We start from the raw sequence: 12459 nt of genomic DNA on the forward strand, positions 1-12459 counted from the left end.
TTAATACTGCAGAAAGTTTAATACTGCGGGTATATTATTGCTGAGACTTCAGTGCTGCTGATTCTTTAATGCTGCAGATACTTTAACCCTGCAAATACCTCAAACCTGCAGATGCTTTAATGCTCCACGTACTTTAGTGTTGTTACTACATTAATGCTGCAAGAGTTTTAATAATTTAGATACATTGATGATTTAGATACATGATTGATTAACATTGCAAGTACTTCACTGCAGCAGGTGCTTTTATACTGCAACGTTAATGCTGCAGATAATTTAATGCAAAAGATATTAAATGCTGCAGATACCTTAATACCGCTGATATTTCAATACTCCAGGCACTTCAGGTCTGCAGGACTTCAAGATAATCAGCATGGATTTGTGTGCAGGAAGTCATGACTGACAAATCTTTTAGAGATTTTCATACGTGTAATGAAGAAGATGGATGAGGGTAGGGCAGTGGATGTTGTCTACATGGATTTTAGTAAGGCCTTTGACAAGATCCCACCCAGCAGGATAGTCATGAAGGTTAGGTCACAAGGGATCCAGGGAGAGCTAGCTAATTGGATTCAAAATTGGCTCGATGGGAGGAATGGATTAGTGGTGCTGGAAGAGCACAGCAGTTCAGGCAGGATCCAAACAGCAGCGAAATCGACTTTTCGGGCAAAAGCCCTTCATCAGGAATGAAGGCAGTGAGCCTGAAGCGTGGAGAGATAAGCTAGAGGAGGGTGGGGGTGGGGAAGAGAGTAGCATAGAGTATAATGGGTGAGTGGGGGAGGGGATGAAGGTGATAGGTCAAGGAGGAGAGGGCGGAGTGGATAGGTGGAAAAGGAGATAGGCAGGTCGGACAAGTCTGGACAAGTCAAGGAGACAGTGCTGAGCTGGAAGCTTGGAACCAGGGTGAGGTGGGGGAAGGGGAAATGAGGAAACTGTTGAAGTCCACATTGATGTCCTGGGGTTGAAGTGTTCCAAGGCGGAAGATGAGGCGTTCTTCCTCCAGGTGTCTGGTGGTGAGGGAGCAGCGGTGAAGGAGGCCCAGGACCTCCATGTCCTTAGCAGAGTGGGAGGGGTAGTTGAAATATTGGGCCACGGGGCGGTGTGGTTGATTGATGCGGGTGTCCCAGAGATGTTCCCTAAAGCGCTCTGCTAGGAGGCGCCCAGTCTCCCCAATGTAGAAGAGACCGCATCAGGAGCAACGGATACAATAAATGATATTAGTGGATGTGCAAGTAAAACTTTGATGGATGTGGAAGGCTCCTTTAGGACCTTGGATAGAGGTGAGGGAGGAGGTGTGGGCATAGGTTTTACAGATCCTGCGGTGGCAGGGGAAAGTGCCAGGATGGGAGGGTGGGTTTTAGGGGGGCGTGGAACTGACCAGGTAGTCACGGAGGGAACAGTCTTTGCGGAAGGCGGAAGGGGGTGGGGAGGGAAATATATCCCTGGTGGTGGGGTCTGTTTGAAGGTGGTGGAAATGTCGGCGGATGATTTGGTTGATGCGAAGGTTGGTAGGGTGGAAGGTGAGCACCAGGGGCGTTCTGTCCTTGTTACGGTTGGGGGGGATGGGGTCTGAGGGTGGAGGTGCGGGATGTGGATGAGATGCAGGAAGCAGAGGGTAATGTTCAGAGATTGTTTCTCAGACTGGAGGCCTGTGACTAGTGGTATGTCACGAGGGTCAGTGCTGGCACCTTTGTTATTTGTTATTTACATAAATGATCTGGATATGAATGTACAAGGCATGATTAGTAGGTTTGCGGATGATACAAAATTAGGAGGTATCATTGATAGCGAGAAAGGTTATCAAAAAGTACAGAGGGATTCTGACCAAATGGGGAAGTGGGCTGAGGATTGGTAGATGCAATTCAATGCAGATAAGGTATGTGAGGTATTGCACTTTGGAAAGTGAAACCAGGGTAGGACTTATACAGTAAATGGTAAGGTCCTGAGGAGTGTTGTGGAACAGAGGGACCTAGGAATACAAGTACATAGTTTTTTGAAAGTAGCGTCACAGGTAGACAGAGTGGTGAAGAAGGCATTTAGCATGCTGGCCTTCATCAGTTCAGGCATTGAGTATAGGATTTGGGATGTTATGTTACAGTTGTACACTTTGTTGGTGAGGCCACACTTGGAGTTTTATGCACAGTTTGGTCACCCTGTTATAGAAAAGACATAGTTAAATTGGAAAGAATGCAAAGAAGATTTACAAGGATGTTGCCAGGACTAATAGGTCTGAGTTATAGGGAATGGTTGACCAGGATAGGATTTTATTCCTTGGAAAGTCGGAGAATGAGGAGTGACCTTATTGAAGTATATAAAATCATGTGGGGTACTGATAGGATGAATGCATTTAGTCTTTTTCTCAGCGATGGGGAATTGAAAACTAGAGGGCGTAGGTTTAAGGTGAGAGGGGAGAGATTTTAAAAAAGACCTGAAGGGCAACTTCTTCACACAGAGAGTGGAGCTTATATGGAATGGGTTGCCAGGGAAAGTGGTTGAGGCAGGTGCAGTAGCAACATTTAAAAAACATTTGGATAGGTACCTGGAAGGGAAGCGTTTAGAGGGATATGGACCAAACTAGAGTAATTGGAACTAGCTGACTGGGTACCATGGTCATCATGGACCAGTCTGGGCTGAAGGGCCTGTTTCCACATTGTGTTATTCTAAGACTTTAGTGCTTGTCTACTTTAAAACTACAGGCCCTTTAATGCTGCAAGTGATTTAGCATTTCAGATGCAAAAATAAAAATTGCTGGAAAAATTCAGTAGGTCTGGCAGCCTTTGTGGAGAGAAAGCAGAGTTAATGTGACCCTTTACTCAGAGAGTAGTAGGGGCATGGAATACACTGCCTGCAACAGTAGTAGACTCACCAACTTTAAGGGCAGTTAAATGGTCATTAGATAGGCATATGGATATGAATGGAATAGTGCAGGTTAGATGGGCATCAGATTGGTTCCACAGTGCAACAGCAAGGGCCAATGGGCCTGTACTGTGCTGTAATGTTCTATGTTCTACGTTCTCTCTGCAGGTTTTGCCGGACATGCTGAGTTTTTCCAATTATCTTTGTTTTTGCTTCTGACTTCCAGCATCTGCAGTACTTTTTTTTGTTTAGTAATCCAAATACTACAGCTGTTTTAATGATGCCTTACCCTTTAACACTGCAAATGCTTTACCATTGAAGATAATTTAATGTTGTGGGTACTTTAATACTGGATATACTTTAATACTGGACATACTTTAATGTTGCATGTTCTTTAACACTGCAAGTACATTTTTGCTACAGATAATTAAATGCTACAGATATTTTAATATGCTTTTTCAATAGACAGACCAAATTCAAACCCTTCTCTCTAGTTTAGCTGTGAAGAGTAATTATCCTATTTGAATGAAGATTTTCACATTATCCCTTCAGGGACAGACAAACATTTCATTCAGTTTGAAATATACAATACAATTGGCAAGGAATCCTCCTGAGTATTCTATTATGATCTATGTAACATTTATTATGGTAATCCCAGGAAATGATAACATTTTCATTATTTATCATTGAAAAGAATATTCATCAGCTTTGAAATTTCAATGGTTCTGTAGCTCTCATCGGAGTGCAGCATCTATTGTACATGAATGTAAAGTGCATTGCTCTGCCCTGCAGCTCTGTTTGATGAGTGGGGAGATTATTCAGATGAGTTCCCAGCAGAATATCATTTTCGAAGTTCTGGATCTTAAACAAGCATCGCCTGCAACCGTCAGCAGGTGGGTAAGGGACACAGATCAGGTGGGAATGGTGTGATCTGCATGGACTGGGGGTGGGGGGAATGTGATGGTGAGTGTCATCACTGAGATGTGACACCAAGATCTCACTTGGATTCTAATGTTTCTGCTGGTGAGTGATCCAATGTTGGATGGGGATGAGCACCCATGCTGGGCAACAGGGTGGGTGCTTCATGGTGATTGGTGCTGGGCAGCAGGGTGGGCTTTGGATGGGGGGTGGGCACCAATGTTGTGTGTTGGATGGGGGGTGGGCACTGATGTTGGGTGGCAGGGTGGATATTATTGGGGGATGAGTACCAGCATTGAGTGGCATGGTGGGTGATTGGGAGCATGTGTTGGTGATTATTTACAGACGAACCTCGATTATCCAAACAAGATGGGCGGGCACTATTTCATTCAGATAATTGATTATTCGGTTAATTGATTCAATGCCTCTCCTCTGAGGCTAGAGTTTTCTGAAGTTTCCTTTATCCTTGCTCTGCCTGTATCTGCTTTGTTTCTGAGCAGAGATACACATATGTGTGTAAGGGACCTGCAGCATTGCTAAAGCCCCCACTCCTCCGACTGTCCCCACCCCACCCCTGCCTGACCCCCAACCCCATTCAACCCTGTCCCCCTGTCCGACTCCACCCACCGACCACGCCCCCGCCCACCCCCATCCAACCTGGCTGCCCCACTCCCTGTCAGCGCCCCCTCCATGGCAGCCAGATTGGATATCAACAGTAAGACTGCTTTTGCCTTTGAGAGTTGAGTCTCCAAATACCACACACACACACACACAGACACACACCTCTTTACTGCAACTTTTTGATAGGTTCCACCTTTGCCCTGTACAAGACAATGTTGAAGAGGTTATCTGGGGAAGCAGGGTTTAGGGTACACCCCTGTGTAGAACTCCAGGAAAGTGTGGGGGGAGAGAGAGAGGGCAATCAGTCATTTGGAGATGGTGCCTTGGCTCCCATCGATGTTCAGGACTGTTCTCAGCAGCATTTCAGTCAGCCAGGTTCATTTTTAATCATTGTAAACAAAAGGCATGATCACTCTTTGATGTAATGATTCTATCAGGACCTTGAGATCTTCTTCAGATAATCTGAAATTCAGATAATTGATATTCGGATAATCGAGGTTCCTCTGTATTAATTTTTCATCTTTATTTCAAACTCCTGTCCATCGATTATAAAGCAAGGCCTGCTATCCAATCCATGTCGTAAGGTTAGACCTGATGGGCTCCCTGCGTAGAGCTCACATTAACTCTTACCTGACAAGCGAGTGTTGGGTAGAGTTATGAATCATTGCAGGACTGCAAAAGGACTGGAGCGCTTCCTGCCGTAACACAACGTGACACACAAAGTTGCATTATTTGTGAATAATGAAACCTGCAAAGCCTATCAGTTTAGATTCTTTGAATTCACCCAAATATGATGATAGCTCCTCAGTTGCTGCTTTGACTCTTCAACAAAAGAACATAACGATCGTCAAACTTCAAGTTCTCTGCTAAGGGAGATGACATTTCCCGGCACCGATTCTGAGACAGAGCCATCTAAACAAATATGGGGGCACAGAATTGATAAAATAAATGAAGGGCGCAGTCCATCTCATTCACCTCCTGCTGCAGAGAGGAGGTTGCACCTTCCTCTGAGCTATCAAATAGGACACGAGATTGAGGACTGTCACAACTGGAGAAGTATAACATCATATATTTCATATGGAAGGGTAATCTGTCGTTTTAAAATGCACACAGCATCGCACATTTCATACGATTGTGTTCGTACACTGACAGCCAAAAATCAAACAGACTAGAGTATTCATCCGACATCACTGACAAAGGGAGACACCCAGATTTCAGTTAGCCTTTAGGCAACACAATGTGCCCTTCTAAAGCTTCTCGGAAATCCAGGAGATTTGAAGGATCCACACAAGGAATTCAGCATAATTGATTTTGTGGAGCAATAGTTCATCAAACGTAAATGTGACAACTATCTTAAGTTTTGATCTATATAAGAAGATACACTATTTTTAACATAACCTCCCTAGAAGGACTTTTAGAGAGGTTCCCAGAGAGAGAGAAAGTTATCACTCAAATAGAGCTCAATGAAAAGGGCTTTCAGCAGTCGACTACTTTTTCTACCGAGAAGTTCCATGCAATCTGCAAGTGCTGTAATCACAGAACTAGAAAGAAACAAGCAATATACTCTCTGTCTCTCCAACCCTGCACCAACTATTCAGGCCACCTTTTAGTGGGCAGCATAGTGGCTCGGTGGTTAGCACTGCTGCCTCACAGCGCCGGGGACCTGGGTTCAATTCCCGCCTTGGGTAACTGTCCGTATGGAGTTTGCATATTCTCCCCATGTCAGTATGGGTTTCCTCCCACAGTCTGAAGATATGCAGGTTAGGTGAACTGGCCATGCTAAATTGCCCATTGTTAGGGGAATGGGTCTGGGTGGGTTGCTCTTCAGAGGGTCGGTGTGGACTTATTGGGCTGAAGGGCCTGTTTCCACGCTGTAGGGAATCTAATCTAATCGTATGAGTAATTCCCACCAAACAATCACTGAAGACCTCACAGCTGCCAAATTTGGACTTCAATATTTCAACCCCTTCATCTTCCATAGAATCCTACAGTGTGGAAGCAGACCATTCTGCCCATCGAGTCCACACCTATTTTCTGAAGAGCACCCTGGCCCCATAACCCTGCAATATCCATAGGTAAACCACCTACCCTACACCCTGTGGGCAATTTAGCACAGTCAATCCACCTAACTTTGGACTGTGGGAGGAAACCCATGCACCTGGAGAAAACTCACATAGATGCACGAAGAATGTGCAAATTTCACACAGTCACCTGAGGGTGGAACTGAACCCAGGTCCCTGGTACTGCAAAGGCAGCAGTGCTAACCACTGTGCCACTGTGCCACCTTTGGATAGAGAAATCTTCAAGTACATAAAAGACTGTGCAGGACAGCTCTGGACTGACAATGTTTGTCCAGTTGCACAACTCGCTTTTAAAACAAAAACCATGGTCACCAGGGATACCAATGAATTCTGGGATGTCTGCTGAGTGGCAAATTACTGTGGGAATGGCTCCTGTTAAGGTGGGTGGGATGGGGGGCGGGGCTTGTTAATGAGATGCGTTTGGCAACGTATGGCAAGGCAATATTTTAGGTCTCACGATGAAAGTCCTTCCAAAACATTTGATGCAGCTTCGACTTAGCCAAAAACAAGCCTAAGATTCAGCCCAACCATCCAATCTAACACACGAAACATTATTTGTCATTCTTGCTTTTCTCCCTCACAGATGCGGGATGATTTACATGGAGCCAATGAATCTTGGGTGGGAACTGTTGGTCCAGTCCTGGTTAGCTACAAAGCTACCTCAGCAACTGACAACAGAGCAGAGGCAGATTGTACAGGTATGTTCCTGAGCTCCCAATAGACTCATGACTCAATTTATTTCTGTTTGTTCATCAAATGTACCATTTCTGACTCTCCTAGCATTTATTGCCCATTCCTTAGTTGCCCTTGAGAAGGTGGTGGTGAGCTGCCTTCTTGAACCTCTACAGCCCATATGCTGTAGGTTGACCCACAATGCTGTTAGGGATTCAGTGACATTGAAGGAACGTAACATATTTCCAAGTCAGGATGGTGAGTGGCTTAGAGGGGAACTTGCTGGTGATTCACCACATTTTAATGCAAACCAGAAACTGTTACACGTTGATGTCTGATATTTTGAGAAAACACTGGAACTGGCAGGGCTTCAGTCAACTGTTGTCTTTCTGTCTAGATGCTGTGTAATTGGCTGTTACCACCATGTTTGGACTTTGTCCAGAAGAAGTGTAATCTCATGGTACAGTCGTCTCCCATGCACCTGACTGTCTCCATGCTGAAAATCTATGAGAGCTTGTTGGCAGAAATCAGGTAAGAGCTTTCAAAGATCGTGGCTCTTGGGGAAAACGTAGCTAAGGGTGCGTGGGTCAGGGACTAGAGACTGTTCCTTAGTCCCATCAAGGATGGAGCAAGGTGGCAACAGAGAGTGGCAAAACCTCAGGGCCAGCTAACTGCCCTCAAGGTGGATATCCCTACAGTCGCTCTCATTGAAGCTGCCATTGGCCAGATCATTCTTTGTCGATTTCCTTTCCATCCACCTTGGTTGCTGCCACCATCTTTGACAACTGACGTGTTGAAGATGGTAATAGGATCGGCCCTGGCAACAGTCAAGGCCTCAAGATCCTAAAATTATAACAAACAAACAGCAGAACTAAGCTGTTTGCCCCCTCATCCCTGTTTGATCACTCATTAAGATCATAGCTGATCTGATTGTGATTGGGACACCACTTTAACTGTCCGGCCCCCATTACCATTGTGTTCATTATTGTTACCCTGACTCCACTATTCTCTGGGTAGAAAATCCCAAAGATCAACAATCCTCTCCAAAGAAATTCCTCCTCATCTTTATTTTAAAAGGGAAGCATAAATCTTTAATCTGTGCCACCTAATTTCCCCAGAAAGAAAAGCATCCTTTCAGCAGCTAACCTTTCAGGTCCCCTCAGAGTCATGGAGACATAGAGATCTACAACACAGAAAAATGGCCCTTCGACCCATCGAGTCTGCACCAGTCAAAAACGAACACTTATTCTAATCCTATTTTCCAGCACTCGATCCATTGCCTTGGCATCACAAATGTACATCTAAATAACTTCTTAAAAATTATGAGGGTTTCTGCCTCTCCCATCCCTAAGACAGTGAGTTCCAGATTCCCACCATCCTGAGGGTGAAAATATTTTACCTCACATTTCCTCAAAATATCCCATCCCTTACCATAAATCTATGTCAAGTGGCTTAAGATATGTTTTAGATATTTCAATAAGATCGTCTCTCACTCTTCTAAATTCCAAAGAGGAAGAAGGCCCCGCTAGACCTGTTTCTTGGGAATGGTGTGGGCCAAGTTGATCCAGTGTCAATGGGATGCGTTTGGGGGACAATGTTCATTTGTCAATGACATCATTGGGATGAGAACAGAGCTAGTCTGGAAACCAAAGCTTGGCGGGAGAAACAGCAGCTGAACCATGAGCTACCTTCAAAAGGAAAGGGATTGGGAAGGGGTTCGATGGATGGACTGAGAGCCCCTCAACTCATAGTCCACCCTGAAAAGGTCAGGCCCACCCAGAGTTTCTGTTTTGTTTTATGAATCAATGTCAGCAAGTCAGTGGGCAGTGTGAAGCAGGCAGATTGTCTTCTGTGTAGAAGGAAGGGGAAATGATCCACAGATCGGAACCCGTCGCCATGCGAGTTAAAGACAGTGACTCCTTACAAGGAGCAGCTTTCACACCTTCACTCTCACAATGTAACATATTCCGAGGAAGGAGAGGGAGCAGGCTCCATCTAGTGTTATCTGGATGTGCTGCTGGTCATCTGATCATAACAACTTAAATAAAATCGATGCTTATAAATTGACCTGAGCATAGCCTGTGAACCACAATCTCCACTGTTACTCCCTCTAACATCTCCATAGCTGATCTATACAAAAGGAATGAGGAAATAAATTAGCTTCTCTGCTCAAAAGCTAAGAAAAAATAGATTTTCTTTTAACTTTTAAACTGAGATTTTTATTTATATTTTCACACAAGACTTTGATTTTATATTTGTAGCCAAATATTCCAGTTCATCACACAACAATCTATTTTCTTTAAATATATCCACAAGACTATACGATGTAGAAGCTGAGATGGGCATTTAGTCCATATATGTTCAAGCTCAATGAAACGTAGCATTGTCTCCCTGGCTTTATTTAATAGGTGGAGAGTTCTGGGAATCATAGTGCCACCTGCAGGAAAACATTGAAACTCAAGTTGATTTATTGACCAGTAAAACAGGTCGAATGAACTATCTCACTTGTTAATAGACAAAGATATCACGGAATGGCTTCTTGTGTTGTAGCTTCACTGAAGATCCTGTTGGTGAGGCTGAGGAGATTTTTCCAGCCCTGCAAGTAGTGGATGAAAAGAGCTTCTCATCCACCAGACAGAAGGAGGTGGAGGAGGTCACTAACCATCTGATAGCCTACGCCTTCTTTTCAGTCATCTGGTCGGTTGGTGGCATGCTTGACCCTGCATCAAAGCCCAGGTAATATTATGGGGCTGAAAAATTAATCAGACATCCGCAGCTCCAAAAGCTGTGCTCTTGTGGAGTCTGAGGAGAAAGTGAGGACTGCAGATGCTGGAGATCAGAGCTGAAAATGTGTTGCTGGAAAAGCGCAGCAGGTCAGGCAGCATCCAAGGAGCAGGAGAATCGACGTTTTGGGCATGAACCCTTCTTCAGGAATGAGGAAAGTGTGCCAAGCAGGGTAAGATAAAAGGTAGGGAGGAGGGACTTGGGGGAGGGGCATTAGAAATGCAATAGGTGGAAGGTATCACATTTCCAACACCCCTCCCCCAAGTCCCTCCTCCCTACCTTTTATCTTAGCCTGCTTGGCACACCTTCCTCATTCCTGAAGAAGGGCTCATGCCCGAAACGTCGATTCTCCTGCTCCTTGGATGCTGCCTGACCTGCTGCGCTTTTCCAGCAACACATTTTCAGCTCTTGTGGAGTATGAGATGACTTCAAAGTTGAGATGAGGATATCATTAAGCCGGAGAGGGTTCAGAAGAGACTTACCAGGATGTTGCTGGGTATGGAAGGTTTGAGTTATAAAGAAAGGCTGGATAGGCTGGGACTGTTTTCACTGGAGCACGGGAGGTAAAGGAGTGACCTTATAGAGGTTTATAAAATCATGAGGAGTATAGATTGAGTCAATGGTAGTTGTCTTTTCCCTAAGATGGGGGATTTCAAGACTAGGGGGCACACTTTTAAGGTGAGAGGAAAGAGATTTAAAAAAGACATGGGGCAAAGTTTTTACATATAGGGTCATTTGCGTGTGGAGTGAACTTCCTGAGGAAGTGGTGGATATGGGCACAATTACAATGTTTAAAATATATTTGGATAGGTTTATGAATAGGAAAGGTTTGGAGGGATATGGACCAGGCGGACGCAGGTGGGACTAGTTTAGTTTGGGATTATTTTCGACATGGATTGATTGGACTGAAGGGTCTGTTTCCATGTTTTATGACTCTCTGACTTTATAATGATGCCATTAGATTTAGATCAATTAATGGAGAGACAATGGCCTAATGATACTATTGCTGGATGATTAATCTGAGACACTCAGCTAATGTTCTGGGGACATGGGTTAAAATCCTGCCACGGCAGATCATGGAATTCAAATTCAATCTGGTATTAAGAGTCTAATGATGACCATGAATCCATTGTCGATTGCCCTTTAGGGAAGGAAATCTATCACCCTTACCTGATCTGGCCTACATGTGTCTCTTGTGGTTGACTTTTAATTCAATTAGACCTCAGTAACAAATGCTGACCTAGCCTGTGATGCTGATTGCTGACCTCGACAAACTTTAGCTTAATACCAAAGATCTACCATGAGAGGAATTAATGAATTGTGGCCAATACATGTAACATTTATCAACATTTTACCATTTAAAAACCACCGTTGGAAGAGAAAGCGGGTAGGCAAAAAGCTTCAGGACTGGCTATGATAAACATTTTTATTCCAAGATCATTCCTTGCTTAGATTGAATGTACGGAACTTAAACATTGCTAAAAGGAGACACAAGGTAAAATCTGTTCATATTTGCAAGGACTGGGACGAGAACACACGAAAGCAGAGTTACAAAAAGGGGCCTCAGTTTATATAACATGTGCATGATTGGCTCATCATTGGCACAGAGCTACAGGAGGAACAGTTAACCATCAGTCTTAGTTCTCAGACCAGGCAGGTAGACTCTGATTGGTCAGGATATTGCTGTGGGAATGAAGACGAGATTATCAGTTTCCACCAACCCCTTTTCCCCCATGGAAGATATGCAAGGCATGTACAGGTTGTGTTAATAATCCTAGCAACCATTTGTGGTGGGCACTGTCTCATGATGCTCAAACAGCCCTCTCAAACAGCATGTTCAAATTCCTGTTGTCTACATAAACCAGGCTCCACGTGTAAGCGCATGTAATTTCCAGCACGCTAAAATGAATCATGCTGTGTGTTAAACTGATAGTCTTAAACTGGTTTCCAGTGTAAAGCTAGTACAGAGCTGAAAATGTGTTGCTGGAAAAGCGCAGCAGGTCAGGCAGCATCCAAGGAACAGGGGAATCAACATTTCGGGCATAAGCCCTTCTTCAGGAACTTAGCTTAGTACAATCAGGATTATTTAATAAATGTTGTCCAATAGCAGAATTATACCTAATGTTGGACATTATGTACTGCGCTTGCGAACAGGGGCTGTTTGAGCACCATGAGACAGTGCCTACCATAATGGTCGCTAGGATTGTTGACATAATCTGTCTGTTGTTGGAAAAGTGGAAAAAAGAATAAGGCTGAAGCATTCACATCAATCCTCACCCAGAAGTGCAGATGATCCATTTTGGACTCCTTCAGTTGACCCCCAGATCACAGATGCCATTCTTCAGCTAATTCGATTCACTGCACTTGATATCAAGAAACAGATGAAAACATTGAATATTGTGAAGTCTGTGGGATCTAACAGCATCCTGGGGGAGATGGTGGCAAAGTGTAATGTCTCTGGGCTAGTAATCCAGCATCCCAGGCTACTGTTCTGAGGGCATGGATTTGAATCCCATCATAGCAGGTAGTGAAA

The 12459-nt window shown here is 44.3% G+C and overlaps 1 protein-coding gene across 3 annotated transcripts in view; it reads left to right on the forward strand.

Moving 5' to 3' along the window:
• Window positions 1-12459, forward strand: part of LOC140466786 (dynein axonemal heavy chain 3-like) — a 601941-nt gene that overhangs the window by 374941 nt on the left and 214541 nt on the right. For all 3 annotated transcript variants that reach the window (XM_072562421.1, XM_072562422.1, XM_072562423.1), the window contains 4 exons: window positions 3643-3743; window positions 7054-7168; window positions 7540-7673; window positions 9693-9878. In XM_072562421.1, the coding sequence (XP_072418522.1) occupies window positions 3643-3743; window positions 7054-7168; window positions 7540-7673; window positions 9693-9878 (536 nt within the window). The remainder of the gene's footprint in view (window positions 1-3642; window positions 3744-7053; window positions 7169-7539; window positions 7674-9692; window positions 9879-12459) is intronic.

Source organism: Chiloscyllium punctatum, chromosome 44, assembly GCF_047496795.1.
Source record: "Chiloscyllium punctatum isolate Juve2018m chromosome 44, sChiPun1.3, whole genome shotgun sequence".
NCBI lineage: Eukaryota > Metazoa > Chordata > Chondrichthyes > Orectolobiformes > Hemiscylliidae > Chiloscyllium > Chiloscyllium punctatum.